Source organism: Lineus longissimus, chromosome 12, assembly GCF_910592395.1.
Source record: "Lineus longissimus chromosome 12, tnLinLong1.2, whole genome shotgun sequence".
NCBI lineage: Eukaryota > Metazoa > Nemertea > Pilidiophora > Heteronemertea > Lineidae > Lineus > Lineus longissimus.
The window spans coordinates 14,454,555-14,472,563 of record NC_088319.1 but is presented as its reverse complement, the minus strand read 5'-3'; the positions used below and the strand labels follow the sequence as shown (position 1 = coordinate 14,472,563).

General features: G+C 41.6%; 1 protein-coding gene across 12 annotated transcripts in view; it reads left to right on the top strand.

Moving 5' to 3' along the window:
- The first annotated feature begins 5,055 nt into the window (after positions 1-5,055).
- The window catches only part of LOC135496478 (echinoderm microtubule-associated protein-like 2), a 26,928-nt gene continuing 13,974 nt past the window's right edge, over positions 5,056-18,009 (top strand). For 7 of the 12 annotated variants that reach the window (XM_064785828.1, XM_064785826.1, XM_064785827.1 and 4 more), the window contains exon 1: positions 5,056-5,637. In XM_064785828.1, coding sequence (XP_064641898.1) covers positions 5,059-5,637 — 579 coding nt within the window. In that variant the 5' untranslated portion in view covers positions 5,056-5,058. Of the gene's footprint in view, positions 5,638-9,227; positions 10,287-10,797; positions 11,000-11,714; positions 11,757-12,808; positions 12,935-15,039; positions 15,284-18,009 lie in introns of those variants that run through there. The other 5 variants (XM_064785829.1, XM_064785832.1, XM_064785830.1 and 2 more) reach the window with 5 other exon arrangements.

Here is an 18,009-nt window from a genome sequence, read left to right as displayed (position 1 = left end):
CGCAAGTATGCTACTCTCACGGCGACAACAAGCGTGATCCCAGCAAAACATCAAAACGTCTTCAGCCACGAAGACGAAAAAAACATAGCTCTCACCGAAAGCCTTTGGTATGGGGGAAGCAAGTCGGACCTAGGGAGAAATTGTGCCGCCGAAAAAAAGTTCGTATGAAAGTTCAGGGTCAAGTCCTCAGAAAGTTCCAGTTCTTGTAGTGTGTGATCCGATAAGTTGATTAATCATCCATGTGATGTTATTTTCAGTTGATTTTCCTTTTGGACGACTTCCTCGAAATTTTCATTGTTGTTTTTGGAGAGGTTAAAAACGACGAGGGAGTTTAGCCAACTCCCCTATCGTCTGGATGTTTCTATTGCGAGCAGTGCGAGCTTTCTTGTTATGAGGTGTGCTCGGTGGTCTCGGTACGAGTCCATCAATCAATGGCTCAAGTGGAATTGCACTTGTCAAACCTTGAAATAAATATGAATGAAATTATGTATGTGGCGGAATAAAAAGTGTCTTAAAACATTGTCTGTACAGGTGGGTTAGTAACCCACGTCTAACTGAACTGGCCAGTCTCAGTATTTCTCGCGCCATCACTAGTATAACAGTCTGACCACGGTCTTTCCATAGTTTGGCACATGCTGCATGTTTTTTAATCTTTAAACTTTCTCAAGTAAAGCTTACTATCTAATCGTCATCAAGAAGCCGACTTTGTATATTATATAAGCAATAGTTCAAACCTTCAGGTGGACACGATAGCTTGGTGTGTTTGTGGACCTTCCTTGGCTCGATTCCGGGGATCTCGAAGCGGACACTGCTTTTGCGCAGACGACTGTCGTCATTTGCTTCGCGGCGGTGGTCCGATGAAATATCTTTCAAGATAGACGTCAGGTGAAGAGCCTGGAAACAGTTTAATGGGTTTATAACAGTCAATGAAGTAAATAAAAGGGAGACTAGCTGCATACCGAAAGCAGCTGGGTAGCCCCGATAAAGTTTAAGATTAATGAAGAGGACTGCATGTCTTTACTATCTCCCAACACTTACAATACATGCAATTATTCTTATCGGAGTTGGACCCCATCCCCTCCAGCTCCGGCCTGATGTCCCCCTTTTCATTAGATCATCAATCTATAAAGTGGCCCGAGGCGTCATTTGGAGAGACGGCTCCGATCTTTCTTTTTAGGGTCGAAGACATTCTAAAAACGGAATGGTGTTTTCCGAATGCGGTGAAATTATGACTTACATTCTTTTCTCTCCTTAATTTCACTGAAGGGTGCTGCCTTTGCTGCAGACTCTCGATCTTTAGCAGTGAAGTAGGGCTCCTGCTTAGGTCATACCGGTAAGCGGGCCTCCACGTATTCTTGCCGGACAAGCCGTCATCGTCCTGCATCTTCGATAAATCTTCTGGCAGTGGTGCATCCACGGAGAATACACGCGGCAGTGGTGATGGGTTGCGACGAGAGGCATCTAAGTAACCGGGCCTATGTACACCAACCCCGGTTTCTGCATCCACATATGCATCCTGCTGAGGGGGGAAAGGGTCACTGCGTTGGACCTCAAAGTATCCGGGCTTATGCATGCCAACTCCGAGTACTGGCACTATTGGCAGGGGAGAATAAGTAGGACGACTACCATCTCCCGGCAGAGGTGCATCAACGGAGAATACATCCGGCAGTGGTGCATCCGGTAGTGTAGGTGGTACCGGTGTAGGGCTGCTGCGTGGGATATCAAAGTATCCGGGCCTATGCATGCCAACTCCGAGTACTGGCACTATTGGCAGGGGAGAATAAGAAGGACGACTTCCATCTTCCGGCAGTGGTGCATCAACGGAGAATACACCCGGCAGTGCAGGTTGTGTAGGGTTGCTGCGTGGGACATCCGAGTATCCAGGCCTTTGCATGCCGACTCCGAGTACTGGCCCTATTGGCAATGGAGAGTGAGAAGGACGACTTCCATTTTTCGGCAGTGGTGCATCAACGCATAATACATCCGGCAGTGGTGGCGGTACCGGTGTAGGGTCACTGCGTTGGACATCTACTCGTAAGTATCTGGGCTGCCTACGCAAGCCAACTCCGACAACGGGAGCTATTGGCGTGGGACTTCTTTCATCATCTGTCAGTGGTGCATCCACGGAGAATACATCTGGCAGCGGTGGTGTTGGGTTTCTGCGTGAGGCATCCAAGTGTCTGGGCCTATGCACGCCGAACCTGGGTTCTGGCGCTACTGGCACGGTGACATCTGGCCGTGGTGTAGCATTGCTGCGATCTGGCAAAATGCCTACCCCGAGTACAGGCACTTCTGGCAGGGAATTATGACTTCTTCGTGACATATCCACGTGTCTGGGCCCCAAGTATCTGGGCCCCATGTACCTGGGCCCCATGTACCTCGGTCTCTGCCTCTGGCCCGAGCAAACTCCTGCTTCGCCCATTGGTTGCAGGTTGCAACTGCTTTGGGTCGCTAAAGACAGGCAAATAATCTCATTACTTCAATTTCAATAATATATTGAACCGACAAAAAGATGATGGATTAAATAAATTTACAAATTATCGAAATACACGTAGGCCTACATTTAAAAACACGCAAAATAATTTGTCTTCTACTTCAGTACATGGCTCCAGCTGTCCCACTCGAGAAACCGAGTCTTCTTCTTGGACTCGAGTTCCACAGATCTTTTGTCATAATTTATTTACAAGCAACATTAAATCTATTTCCATAACTTCCTAGCAGCCGAAGTAACTGCTGCTGATTTCTTTTCTCAGAAGAACAGTTCAAGCTAAACTTTGTATGACTACCAATGTTTATAAAGTGGAAAAAGCGGAGCTGAAAGAGACGCGCGTCATGAGAAATTTGTTGAAATTGGGAAATATCACGTTTCAGAAGTATTCTGCAGTTAATTTTGCAATTGTTTACCTCTACGCTGGAGCAGCTCGGACTTCAAGTCACCGCTGGAGTTTCGACTCTTCTTTTTTGGCTCAAATTGCCTTAGAAAGCTACTCATTTTGCTTAGAAAATTGGCTTGCTTCTTTTCGCACGAGGGCTATCGAGAGGACTGTTGTCAAGGTTGGAGTCGCTAATGACGTCATCCGTCGTCTTGTCTCCGTCGTGACGTCACGATCTGACGGCTTGCACAAAACCGAGAAAATGACGAAGTTCCCCATTTACGCCGACGTTATAAGCGTTAATTTCATCATTATGTCAAGTTTCAATTTCAACAAAACGCCAGATAAAAATTACTCCGGACGGTTTTATTCTTCAGCGATCGCTGTGCATTGGTGTACCCTATTCCTCCCACAAGGCAGGATGAGTGTTTTTTGATGCAACTACGGTTTTTCGTCAATTCAATTTGAAATATCGACTTCTTGTTCCAAATTCGGCTTTGACCTGATGATCACGGAAAAGTCCAACGCAAGCTTCTGACTTCTGTCCATTTGGATAGTTTTTTTTGGTTATTATCAAATACTCTGTCTTCATGTTGATGGCAATTCACATTTATTACAGTAAATACAAGTGCATAGAAAGTGCGGGTGCAACTATTTACATAAATATCTTTCGCTTGCTTTTCAATAGACAACACCAGGTACAATGCATCCCGGTGTTCCGTTTCACTCAAAGGAAGACGCAATCGAAGTAAAAGTAAAGCAATTTGCCCAGGGATGCAAACTAGGGAGGCGGTGCCGGGAATAGAACCCAATGACCCTTCGATTATATGTCGAGAGCTGTACCACTCGACTACGCCGCTTCTGTTCCGGTCGAAATCAGTCGGATGCCAACAGTATGGGTTGACTACAGTAAGTATTCTGGGAACAATCAAATATGTGAGATCATGTCGTGCGTTTAGAACTTTGAGTGCCCTTAAAGCGACAATCGAAAATCGATTTTTAAATAGAGGCCGAAATCGGACGAAAGTTAGATAATTCAGGCGGAAACTATATACTCTTAAATAGCGTAAACATGTCCCAACATGCAAAATGTGTAAACAGCGTTGTCAAAAACAGATTATTTTTGGATGTTCCATATAATGAGTGGAGTGGCTTTGAAAAAGAAATTTTAATACATAAGCGCAATGTTTCATTACGCGTTGGCGGACTGGTTTTAGAGAGGCAACTGGTAGGACAAGGGAAGCGCATATATTTTTTAAGGTGCTTGTTGACAGGATAGCAGCATCACTCCTGGTACATATAATATCTCAAAGTGTAGACATGGTTGCAGCCATTCTGGTGAAACATAAGAAGCAACGTCAAACCTGACTTCATTCAGGATCTGAAAGACATATGAGAATGTTGCTTGTCATTTGGAGCAGGTCACCGAGACATAATGCTAGACAAATGATCACATGTATGTATAATTGACTTGTCGGATTCAATTTGTTTATTCTGAAAGTAATTTCGATCGATTTTTTAGTTCTTGTCGGGCATTGTTGCTTTCCGAGCGAAATTATCCCGTTTCCATAGTGCCATCGATTTTACTCTTTGGGACGGCAACGACAACTCTCTCTGGTGAATAAATAAGATGGCTGGTGAACGGCCCACTGGAAATATCAATGCGGTTGCCGGGAACGCCACGGAGCCTCTGCCTGGAGACGCATGGCGCGAATCATTCGACCACGAACAGATGATAGGCAATCACGAGGTACTTTCAAATTCTGCTGCAGACGGTAAACGGGATAGTATAACTTCCAACCTGGATGATATAGAGGTTTTCATCAATCCCGTTCGGAGACGTGAACGTGTGTCGCGAAAGGATTTGAGGCCTGGGTCAATTTCTGTGCGGCGAGAGGGTACCGCGAGTTTAGGGGGTGGGAATATCCAGACGGAAGTGCTTGGCCTGACCCCTGGTGGTGCGATCACGCTATCCACGCCGAAGGATTTAACGGATGTGAGATCGGATATAGGTTTACCTAAAACTTGGGATCAGTATACTAATTCAGTTAATGGGCATGATGATATCATAGAAGAGGAAGAGGGGGAAGAAGTAGGGAAAGAAGAAGACGAGGATGGTAGTGAAACGGTTGAATTGGAACATTGGGACATTCCAATTGAAATACGAATACCACTAAAAACAAGGATGTTACAAAACGAGGACCCGGACAGACGGCGGAGTGGGGATTCTGGGATTAACGACTGGGCGTCTCGGAATGGACACAGTGGTAGTGGTGGCCAAGTTATGTCCGAACCGAAGATTCATTATAGAGGGGACAGGCAAAGGGTGTTAGAGAGAGCGGAGAACCTGTTGAAGGGGTTAGGGAATCGAGTGCGGAGACCTGAGCCGTCACGGTCGCCTCCTTCAGTTAACGAAGAGGCGGAGGGGCGGTATTCGGAACCCGAGTTAGAAACCACAGACGACGAGCAAGACTTCACAAAATACCTTAAAAATCCACATCTCAGGCACCAACAGGAAAAGGAAAAGGACCTCAAATATGGACACGAACGAGAAAATTGTGGTCTGAACGTTACATACAGAGAAGAAAATGAAAACGCGGAAGCAGGCTATAAGGGAGACATATTGGATGAAGATTTAGAAGAACACCGGAAATCGGAAGACGAATTGGAGGTGGACCGGAAGTCAGATTTGGATGGAGATGATAAAGAGGCACAAAAAGATACGAAAGAGCACCGGTCCAAAATACCGGTCAGGAAGAAAAAGGTAAAGCTGGTCGTTTCTTACATTGGTGTCATTTATTCTTATAAACTGTGTTGAATGTGATCATAATGCCTTCTGGTTATCAGCTGAGAAAAAGGAAATATGAAGGGAAAGTTAAGTAAGAATCACACTGGTGCGAATAAATGCAGGTCACAAGGAATGTCACTGTCGGTTGTTCTGAGACACCACATCATTCTGGTAGATTCACCTGCATTTGGTGTAGATATCAAACCAACTGCGAAACACTCGCCGTTTCTCTGTTGACAGCTGCATGGTTGTTACAGCAAACCCTCTGGTCTGGCAACCTCTTTCCATCTTTGCAATCAATCTTCCAATATGATAATAAAACCTGGTTAACAAGGTAAATTTGCTCTGATTATATTCCTTGTAGATCAAATAGCCGCTCGATTCGTAGATCGATGAAGTCGTTATGACAAGTCATGCGCGAGTATTTTCATTTTCATTTCTTGATTATTACCGTGGTGAGATCAGGCGACATATATTCGGACCATTCACCACTTTCCTCAAAAAGCAATTTTGGACTTCCTGACAGGTATTCACCGATCGCAGGAGAGCTATCATGCTTGTTCGACACAGACAGCACGACCACGATCATAGGGGGGTCATTATTTGTCAAAACCTATCACCTGACATGAAGACCTACATGATTTCTGCTTGAGGAAGGTGGCGAATGGCGAGCGTAAATATATCTTCTGCCGCGGTAATCCTCTGCATGTACACCATCATGTATCTTCAGTCCTTTCGGTGCTTGCCCTTTTTGTCTTACGCTGGTATTCTTGCCTTCGACGGCTCCTATGTATAAAAACTATTCAAGCCTACATAAATAGGGTCAATTGAGAGGACCTAGGACATTATAACGTCCCTCAATATCAAATTGTCAACGGCAGCTCAGTTCCAAACTGCAATTTTAAACTCACTCGGTACACAACTTTGATGTCAATTTGGCCGATATTCAAAACATAAGTATTACATTATTCCATACAGAGCGTTTCAAGTGCAAAATCCATAATTTGTTTGAAATATGGTACGGTACAGTGTTTTAATATATAATTTTATGACTCATCGACTAGGAAACCACAACAAACCGGTAGTAAACATTCAACGAATCGGAATGTGATCTTGTTTGAAACCGTTGCCATGGTAAAGGCTGTGATCCCGAAATTTATCTACTGTTATTTCGGTACAAATGACAAATGACAACTATGTTTATTGAACTGTTATAAGTAATGGTCCAGCAGATCATTTTTAGCGCAGTTGGTAAAGAAATTTAGACGAAGTAAGATTGTTCTTTGCAGAAAAGCAACTTTACTGGAAAGATAGCGCCTATCATAGAAACCTCATCATAGGGAGCATTAGGGTAAGGGGCAATAAAGCTTTTGGTGATGCTTGGCCCTGGACACTAGATTCATTTGCGAGTTACAGTAGAACCCTATACCACGTGGATTTCTCAACAGGTCCCAAAGACTTATCAAATCTGCTCCCGTCTCAAGAGAATACGATTAATATCCTACATGTGAGGCCTATGTTTCTAATATCGTCCAATTCGAGATCTGTCACATTTGATAACCTTAATTTTCCCCAAGGAATGTTGAACAATGATCCTCGGTTTTACGGACGCGTAACCTACGCCATGACATTGGAAATTAATAAAGTATCAACAATAGCCCGTGACTTTCAAATTGCCCCTTTTGATTAATTGAAATCGTGGAAATATAATGAAATGATAATCTCGTGGAATATGTACATGTACAGTACATGTATATAATATCACGGAATTTTATTCACATGGTTGTCAAGCGGTTTGCAGTGGAAACGCATACTATGGCTCAGCGTTTCACAAGATACACGTGCGAGGACCGTCCAGCATCATAATTCGAGTTTTAAAGGGTAGGAATGTAGCTATAATGTAGTATCATATTCAAGGCATTATTTTCACTATGATCTGTGTTTTTTTCGTGAATTCTGATTTTTCGTCGTCTTTGGGGTCACCTCCATCATGGCATGTTCGCTTCACAAAAAGTTCCAATTCTTGGATTGTGAAGTAAAAAATCAAAATTCGGAGATTTGAGGATAATTTATACTCCAAGAATCAACCTCACTCTTTTAGTATCAGGACATGTTGATATGCGGATCAAGTTGGCTAGACCAACAGGGTCACTAGCAGGCTGTTGCTATAGCAGTTAGTTGCATTGGCTAGCATAGAGCTACTACGGTAGGTTAAGTTTGATTTTGAGAAATGTTAGCTGGTCCTTATACTGGCATAGGCGAACTCTCCGACCGCTAATTCCTGAATATTCTTCTCGGTAAGGTATATACACTACAGCAGCTATATCGACGCTTTCACAAGAAATTCATCTTCCAGTTGTTGATCAAACCTGTCCACACTATCAAGGCAAGTTGTGACTAACCTATCTGCACCATGCAATAAAGTAACCAGGAAATAAATTAATCAAAATAGTGACGGGACATCGATGCTATTAAGGCTGAATGATCCGAGCCAAGATTTTGAAAAATACGTTGACATGGTGATATTCATTTTGTTACATACACTCAAGGATTATACATGTTCTTTATGAACAGTAGGTTTTCGTAAAACAACGTTAACCTTGGGTTGTGGCTTAGAATTGATTTGATACCTCACTGTTAAACAAAACTGAAGAGAAAGAAAATCTAAAACATGTTCGTTATACAAAGACTTCAATCGTATAGCTTTTGGTCATTTTGCAAAGGTTTTGCATTTCGCTGAAAACATCGGTGGCACTACATTTTCGCTCTACCCTGATGAGACAACCACTCCGGAGTTCGGTATCAGTTCCTAAATCATGCCAGCGAAGGTTTGCTGGTGAAACGTTTGGAGTCACCGTTCCATGACGTTCAGCTGCGAAAATAAACTTTCATAGTGTCCGTTCCAATAAAGTTTATTGGGAACAAATTTCCTCAGTCAACTTCCGCAACGCCTGAGGCCATTAAAAAGCTGTTACTGGAGTCTGGACAACCACGCTTTCAGCGGACGCCATCTACGAACAGCGTATCGAAACCGTGAAAAGCGTCAATTCCATTTTTCGTGAGGGTGGATTATCAGCTACATACATATGTATATGAAAAGCCTCTCACAGCTATTCAAGCGATGCATAACATATCCAATAAAAAATCATTGAAGTGGCAATATCGTTTTACACGTAATTTCGGCAGAGAAAGTCACTGGCAAACACTTCAAAAGAAAGGTTCTTTTCCAGTCAATTGCGGCAGAGTCTTTTCGTTTTTAGAGTTAGTCTTAAATACTCCGATTGCAGTAAGTTGCTGATATTTGTACCGTACGGTGGCTTTTTGGTCGCAAGAGCACTACACCATTTGTGTGCCAAATACCCAATTAATGGCCGATAAAGGATAATGGTCAAGTAGATGTCAATATGACTCGAACTTATGATAGTCGGAGCGCTTTTGTGATATAGGGCCGGGATACATGATTGTACAGATTATTTCAGTAATGAAATGAATGATCGACGATTAGTAACAGACACATCATAATTAAACAGAAAAACCATTCATATCCTGATCATACGAACGTCTTGTCGGCCTATTCGTTTGGCAACACTTGACAACTGGACAATGATGAACGTGCCCCCTTTGGCGAAAGGCCTTTCAAGCTGTTTGAAGATGAATTAGGCAATTATGTGCATTTCAATTTGACATCGATTAGGATATTTTGCATTGTATCGAAGTTGTCGTTCTTTGTGCTATGTCGGGTATGAATTTGATATGAGATAGGCTTGGTGTATATACATGTGGGGCGAAGAAAGTGCGTGCAGAAGGAGTGGAAGGAATGTGTGTTCTTGAACTGTTCAAAAGTGGTGACATGTTGGAAAACCGGAATGACGTCACTCAGCAGCATCGATGATCAATCTTCGGTCATCTAAAGGACATTTCATTCTTAGGAAAACATACCGATGCACGGGCATGATTTGTCTATCAGCATTAACCAGGCATGTCATACTGAAATCAATCATTGGTGATAATGGATTTTAGAAGTTAATCGGTGATCAATGTGAAATATCCTGTTACTATGGGAGATAGCAGGCCACATCAACATCATTTGACTGGTGGACGTGTTTGGTCGAGATCGGGTCACTCTGATTTACTAGCCTCAAGTCTCTCAAGAATATGGAGAAAATGTGGTAAATCACAATTCCGCTCTTGTGTTAAACGGATCCAATTTCCTTCGATCGATTGTACTAATTGGAAGGTTTTGTAATGTTCCAGTATCTAAGAGTTTTTCTCATTCTGGGAATGGATGACTGGCTTTATCAGTTGAGAAGGAAGCGACTTCATGTAGGTACCCTTTTGTCTGTGGAACCACGTCAGCATGGCAGTGTTCATTGTCAGTTAGGAATTGACTTTTAGACAAGGTGTCACAGAGTATTTGTGAACATGTGGAGAGGCATCAATGGATACGCTAAAAATGAGAAACTGACTCAGAAAGATTGACTAAGCTTAACATGACCACCACTGAATATGTGCTAAGGTTGAGCCCCGACAGACGCGGTGGGGAGAGATACACCATCCATAGCAGGCGGGTCCCAATCGGCCCCGATGATCCCTACTATGACATCTACGACAAGTATCGGTACAAGGTAAGCTATCACGAATGATCATTACTTGGCCGTTGCCATAGTGTCCACGCGGAGGATGATTGACCTACAGGTATTGTTCAATTAGCAGTGCAATCAATGCAGTTAATACAAAGCGAATCACCACGCGTTTCACGGGAGAGGCTTCTCTCTTCAGTCAAGGAATTGATGAAGGAACAGAGAGTAAGGTTGTCTCATCAAACGCCGCGAGGGTGGAGAAAAATGTAGCCCAAACAATCAAGGCGGGAGCCGGAGTATTTTTAGCGAAATGACAGCTCCACCCGGTGAGACGAGTTGAGCCCGAGCCCGAGCCCGAGACGAGTGTTGGTGGCAGGAGCAACTACTGTCGCCATCTGCCCGAAAGCTATGCTATGTCCTGTTTTCAAGTTCAATCCCCCTCATTTGAAAAAGCCGGTACGCCATACCCACCATGGTCCGTCAATAGATAAATTATTCAAAAGTGAAAAGCTTTCAAAACATTTCAAACTGTCACAACTATTCAATAACGTCGCATGGAAAGGTTATTTAGGCTGTCACGTTTTGGCAATTTTGATGGCGATAATTCATACCTGTATACTTACGTGATGCAAATAGGTCAATGTCGTAGGAAGACCCTTGTTACGGACCAATGTTTACTGTTTCGAGTTAAACTTCACCAACACGAAAATAATTGACAAATTTCGACGTTGGATTATCTATCTTGATCCTTGGCTTCTGTGAGTACTAATTTTGTGACAATTTCACACTGTACATGTCGTAACCAAGGACAAAACGTTACAAACGTCGATTGGCGACTAATAGTCAGGTGTTCGCATAATGTATGGGTGTTCGCGTTACGATAAATACTTCATTAAACGCATCATTATCGACCACGAAAATCCTGGTGACTCGTGTCTTTGTCTTAGTTAGATATGTACTGGTGACTCGCGCTTCGTCTTGGTTAGATATGTACAGCTTTAAACATTCAAAAAGCAGCCTTGCAATAACTCTAGTTTCAACCATACAAGGCCATATCTGAACGTTCAAGAAACGAGAAATATTGCGCTCATCGATACCACTCACAAAGTTAAATTTGGATATATTATCGGTAATTGATACCAATTTGTGTTGATTTCATAGCAGCTGATGAAGCGGCCTTAGAAAGGTGAAACTAGAGTATATATGACAACGTCAAGCATTAGTGCACGCAATGATTAATTTTTAATGAGAAAATGCTCAAAATATTGGAAAAAGGTGACTGCAACGTTTTGATAACATAATGAGCATATATATGACTGAACTCAAAGCGAGGCCGGCATATCAGCGTATTTAAAGTAATTACACGCCCATTAAAGTGTCACACTAGAACTAACGTACAAAACCTCTAAAACTACCAAATTGAAATTTTATATTTTAATGGATGTCATAGTCAGGAAGTAAAGTCAACAAGAGCAAGTGGAATACACCATGAAAGGCGCGAAGGTGTTGGCTAAGGTAAAGGAAAAGAGGTCTCAAGTATTTTTCCTCCGAATCTTTGCTTTGCGGGGCGAAGTGCAACGTCACACGGTAGGCCCTACATTATCTTATCGTCATTTGTCAAGACGTTTTATTAAAATGGTGAAAATGCGCACAAAGTTCCGTTGACGTGATGGCGATAATACGTTACAGACTCATTTTACTCCGAGTATATTTCAACTTCGAATTCCGCGAGTTAGTAGCCAATTGTTAGTGCTGATCATACAGGCAACATAGGAAAGTTAAAAGTCTAGTCGTAATATATACTGGTGATTTATTACTTGCTGAGCTTGACTGAAGTTTTCGAATTTTGGTCGCCGTCACGCACAAAACTCGTTGATGGAGGAATTCGTATTTATAGCTCGATTTAACTGTCAATGACTTATCATCAATATTTTACAACCAGTTCACCCTTGGACGACGAAATGATTAGCCATTACATGCTCAGCGACCAGTGACCATTTTCCTCAGTGTGTCATGGCGATAGAAATATCGATTGACCAATTCCGACCCACACACGTTGCTATCAAACTCCACGCTGACTGTTAATTTAATACCATATCTAAAGCCAAACGCCTTGTGAAATATTTAACAACACGAGACTCGAGCGATTGTGCTTCCCACTCGTGATGTACGCCGACCGCTTGCCAATATGGGAATAGATCACAATATCATTTCTCTGAAGTCGCACGGGCTCTTCAAATAGAGTGATCGGTCGTACTTTCCACTCGATTTAAATATTTGCAATATAGCATGATTTGTCAAGCTGTTCAATAGATTTTTCGAGTTGCACAATGGATTTCGAGAAAGTGGTCGACTTCTCATGATCTCAGCTTGTTACCATTAAGAAGTGCGGAATTGGGTTAAATTCGTTGATCATACTGTGTTGTCTTTGTGCGCTGTCACGGAGTGTGGCTTTTTCCATTCAGACAGGTCGCCGCGCGAAGTGATGGGCCTACTGTCACTCAGATAGTACAGAACGTCTTCGCTCCAATTGATACCATTTACTAAACATTATGCTGTGAGTGAATGGCCCGTAGCTACGGTAGTGTTGGACTTCTGTGTATAAGTCGGTTAAAGGACTAATTTGTTAGAGATTGTGTACGAGGAATCCATTTTTCTGGATTAAAAATAAAGGCATTTACCATGGGGATGGGGTAAGTGATTCTTCACGTCATTTAGGAGATCTTCGTTGACGTTTCGTATATCGCATCCAAGAACCATGATTCTTGGTCAAGTCAATGTTTGCCATGTCAACATGATATTCAATGTTAGACATGCTTAGACGATTTATTTGTCTATACAACATATTGTACTAGGTAATGTACGTACAGTGCAATGATGAGCAAAATGTAAGTCGTTGAGTATGGCTTGGCTTAATGTTAGAGGACATGTTAAAAGAAGTAACTGGCCGGGTGGTCATTACTCTTGAACTTAACTGTAATCGTCAGTTCTGCTCGATTGCTTCAAGCATCGACCCTGATGTAAAAAGCAATAATTCAGGTCCGAGAGAGCAAAGTCCCTTGTAACTATTTTATTAGCAGAATCACCGTAAACGAGTAAACCGAAGATAAGAAAGTACAAATTTTATACATAAATTATACGTTTACATTAGGACCTCCATGAACATCAAAACTTAAATTCTAATTCCAGGAGATAAAAAATACGCTAACATTCGCACTGATACTGGTACAGTATATCTTATCAGCCGGGCTTTAAAATGGCACGATACCCATTTTAAGATATAAACGTGAATTGAAACCACTTAAAATAATCCCGTCTCGAGTGCAGTTTATCGTTGCTTGAAATGCGTGATCAGGTTTAAATATATGCGCCTCGAAGAAGATATTCCGATACTGGTAAGTGAATTTTGGATCGGTTAAATTGGTTGTCGTAACTGGCCAGGGTCCTTTGGATTGCTCCGGCTTTTGTATGTTTTTTTTCTTGTTCTATTTATGGACCAAATATACATATATATATATCAGTTCCGCGCGTTTATGAGTGATTTTGTGGACGAGCAACACCGATACTGTTACAGCAGTCACCAATAAAGTTCAAGCACAGGCAATTTATGTATATCGCCTCTTTCTTCCTCATCAAGAAGATAGCTTTCCCCGAGCCAAAAACAAATGTACAAATCCTGGTAGGCGTTCGGATGCGATCAACATGTATGTAAAAAAGCAGTTCGTACCAACTGGCGGACTTGGGGGGGGGGGGGCATTTTTGAAGGCTTTGGAATCTTACGGGATACATGTCTAACCTTGTTTTAGGTACTATTACACCAACACGTTATCATGTACGTATTTTCTGAAATCGGAACCTACTATAAAGACTTGCGCCGGTAGGCCGAACCATATCGGAAAGCGATCTTGAATTTTATATTTCCAAAATTGATATCCAGATGGCATAGCTATTGCTTTCAAATGAATTCCTCAGAGCATACACGTCTCTGACTAAAAAGTAACTATTAATGCTAATTCACGCAACACTTATTTTCCTTTCAACCTATGTGTGGCGATATGGTTCACGGGTCAATGAACTTGACGAGAATATGGCTTAAAGGAAGTCCTGTTCATGGCCAAGACTGAGAAATAGTGGGACTGAAGATGCTTTCCATTAAATTAAATATTGATACGTAGTTGGGATTTCGTTAAAAAGATTATTCAGGTTTTTGACGCCAGATATAACATGTTTTGAAAGGCAAAGTATTGTTCTTTTTATTACCACCATCACGTCATTGTCTATTTGGTTGCTCTGGGACACAGGTTCAACCAAAAAATCGACAAAAATACTCTTAACTGACCACTCAGGTTACCAACTTCCCCTTATCAACATCATAAACTTAATCATCTGTTCAGCTGCTCCTAGAAACCGAGTGAACAAAAATCAACAAAAATATTCTAACTGACCACGCAGGTTACCATTAGTGTTTTCTACAGATAACACGCGAAATCGATTTAACTGCATGATTTTTCATTCAAATGAATTCATCATTCTTATCGACGGTACTAGTACTCTAAATTAGTTAATGTTAGCCACATTAGTCAATTCCATATCCCATCCCGCCGCCATGATTGTTTACACGTAAACATGGCAACCCAGCCTCGTTCCAGTGCGGGTCATCATGAAATGCGAACAATCACTCTCGGGTGCGACCTGTGGCTTTCATGAAATACATGTCGCCATTTCAAAGGATTTTGAATGGCTACTATAGCTAGGATAATAAACGTCAAATTTTGTTGTGATCAGCGTATATCATATTGAATCCATGGTTGTATGTTGTCAGTGGTGGCTTTCGACAAACGACAATGGTATGGAATGGCTAGGATAGCCAAAGTTTGCTTTTTAACACAGTGTTAAAGGTGGAAACATCATCACGTGTGTCAACTATTAAGGACATCGAGGATTCGACCGTTATAAGGGCTTTTTCAGATACGTTTTAAGAAATGGGATAATTGTTTAAATATTTCAGTGATATCGCCAAAACCATGGCATGGCAGTATTATGTGAGTAGAAAGCTTTGCGGTGATATCCCTACATTTTTTTATATTGATACGGGTACAGTTATTATTAATTTTGTTCATTTGTTCACAAGATCATTCCCTTAGCCGGTGTACGGGACACCATTTTTCTTCGCTTGTAAAAAACGATTTGGGAGGTTTTGCAAATCTTACGAAATACGAACTTTTGGTTATAAAGTAACCCACGTTCTAGACGTTGACCAGCTAAAAAAAGGATCGAGTTGTCATTTTCTCCATGTTCTCGGCGGATAAATAAGAATCCGCGATTCGGTTCGTAATTCGTGAAATTAGCGAAATCTTGCGATGAGCCACGAACGACGAAACCCACAGCTTCCACGGCGTTCATATTGGTTGCGTTTCGGATGACTTCCACAACATCCCGCTTCAAACCACGTTCCTAGATATTGCATGAAACGACCTTGCACGTCGTTTAATATTCACCTGTTATTATTACGTTCTGACAGCATCAATAGTTGGCCAAGTATTGATGGCCTCTCAGAGCAACTGACATTGATTCCACGCTGTAAGGACCATTATTATTCCAAACCAACCAGAATACGCCTTAATGACCATCGTCATTTCAAATCATCCAGAAAACGCTTGTTGCATGCGTGATGCATATATGCTATATATGATGCATATATGCTATATATACTTTTGAGTACCATTCACCACTGAGAATGACAGTGCAACTCAAAAACTCATCCTTTACTGATATATTTCTGTAGGCAAGTGCCATGAAAAATTCACCGAAATATCATATAGGTATGGTAGTTGAGAAGTTTTTTTTTTAAAGGAGAAAGAAAATTCGCAGGAAGGGGCACTTCTATTATGAAATCCATGAAAGTGGGGTCAAATGGAAAATATACGAGCTGAAACAATGATATTGTAATGGGCTGAACTACACTCAATCAGCTAGGTTTCAAATATAAAGTAAATTCTAATGACATTCAGTTTACCGGACGGTTAGATGTCATCCCTTGATTGCTGGGCTAGATATTGTTAAAATTCCCACATATCATCCGTCTGACACTCAAAAGTGTTGAAGGTAATGACAACATCATTGTGATAGACATTCACTTTCTATAACTCATGGTTCTCACAGCGCTCCTATGAAGGATCCACGCCGGATCCCGCCAGGTGCCTGAATAGACTACTAATCAGTTCTGGCATAGACCTGAGAATTACACTAACTTGGGACAGGTCAATAACATTCATACAGTAGCCAAAGAAGTCCCAGTTTTTCAGTGAAGCACGGTTGGGGGTGCACTCTCTTACAACTCCATGTCCACTGCAAGCATAATTCAAATAAAAGGGCAAGAATTCACCGAATCAAATACAGAAAATACATTCTACGTTGATTACCAATAAAGAAAAAGCGATTGGATATGCCTTCACATCAGAACATCTGTTTGGCAACAGTCGTTTAGAAATAGTAGAACAGGCATAGAGTTCTTTTCATTTTCATTAAAAGTAAGGCCAGGGTGCACTGCTAAACTCATACCGATCACTTCGGCTTGTCTATTAATTTCACCTTTAACAGCAATTTATCGCGTTTGAACATTTTCTACTACGATCTTGAATTTCTGGACTGGAAGGCTGGTGTTCATGACGAAGTGCATTGCGGTATTTGACAAACACTAATTATGGAGTAAAATACTCTGATACAAAGGTCCGATGCCATGAACTTTTCGTCCACAATACTACCAGTAATAAATGGGCGTTGTTGAGAGTATGGTCTTTAACTCTAAAACCAGAAATACATATAGGGCGGTTGGCTTCAGGGCAATAGAAAACATGCCTTCATGGGGCCACGGGCAGTGTCATTACAAAGTCACAAAAGCCTGGGGAGTTTTACAATCATTCTCTCAATAATATCGTTCAGTTCACGATCTCAATTATGAACTCATTAATGACCCTATTCCTACACTTCATGCCTCTTGGTAATAAGATGACCAACATTGCGTGAAATTGTGTTCTTGAGCTGGAAACTAAAATTGGTTGTATACTATAAAAGGAAGGATCTCTTCATCTAGCATGCTTAATGATGACAGCCCTGTTATGACAACGACATTAAAACTATATACTGATATCGCTCATCCCCGTTTATATCGTTCGTTTTGGTAAAGTGTATATTTTGGGGATGGTGCACGGATTTCCCTGTTGTGGAATTAGAGTTACATGTATTTAAGGTCTGAATCAAATATGTAGAATACTATTCGGCTAGGCGAAATATCTTGCCACTGAGTCGGTATGATATTATAGTTAGACTACGGAATGTTTATTTATAAAGGTGGGAAGCCTCGAAATCGATTTGTTCAGGTCAAGTTTGTCGATATCACCATGGTCCAGTCTGTAATATTGTCCAATTTGTGGGTAAATTAATGGGTTGCCATAGGAACGACCAGATGGTGACAAAACATAAGATTTTATTCCAAACACGCTTTGTTGACATTGCGTTATTTTTTCTGTTGAACCGTACATTTTCATTTACCGTGAACTGCGTGATCAGGAGAGTGCATTTCGGACCGAATAATGGCGAAGAAGATATTTGTGAGCAGTTTTTTATCAATCATAACGATAATAGCGCTTAATTGGAAGCTGTGAGTCCGTGTAACGAGAACAAGAACCGTTTTATTCAGAACTTTTACAACCTGTTTCTTGATGTCAACATCAACTCTGTTTAAGACATAATTATATTGTATGTATCC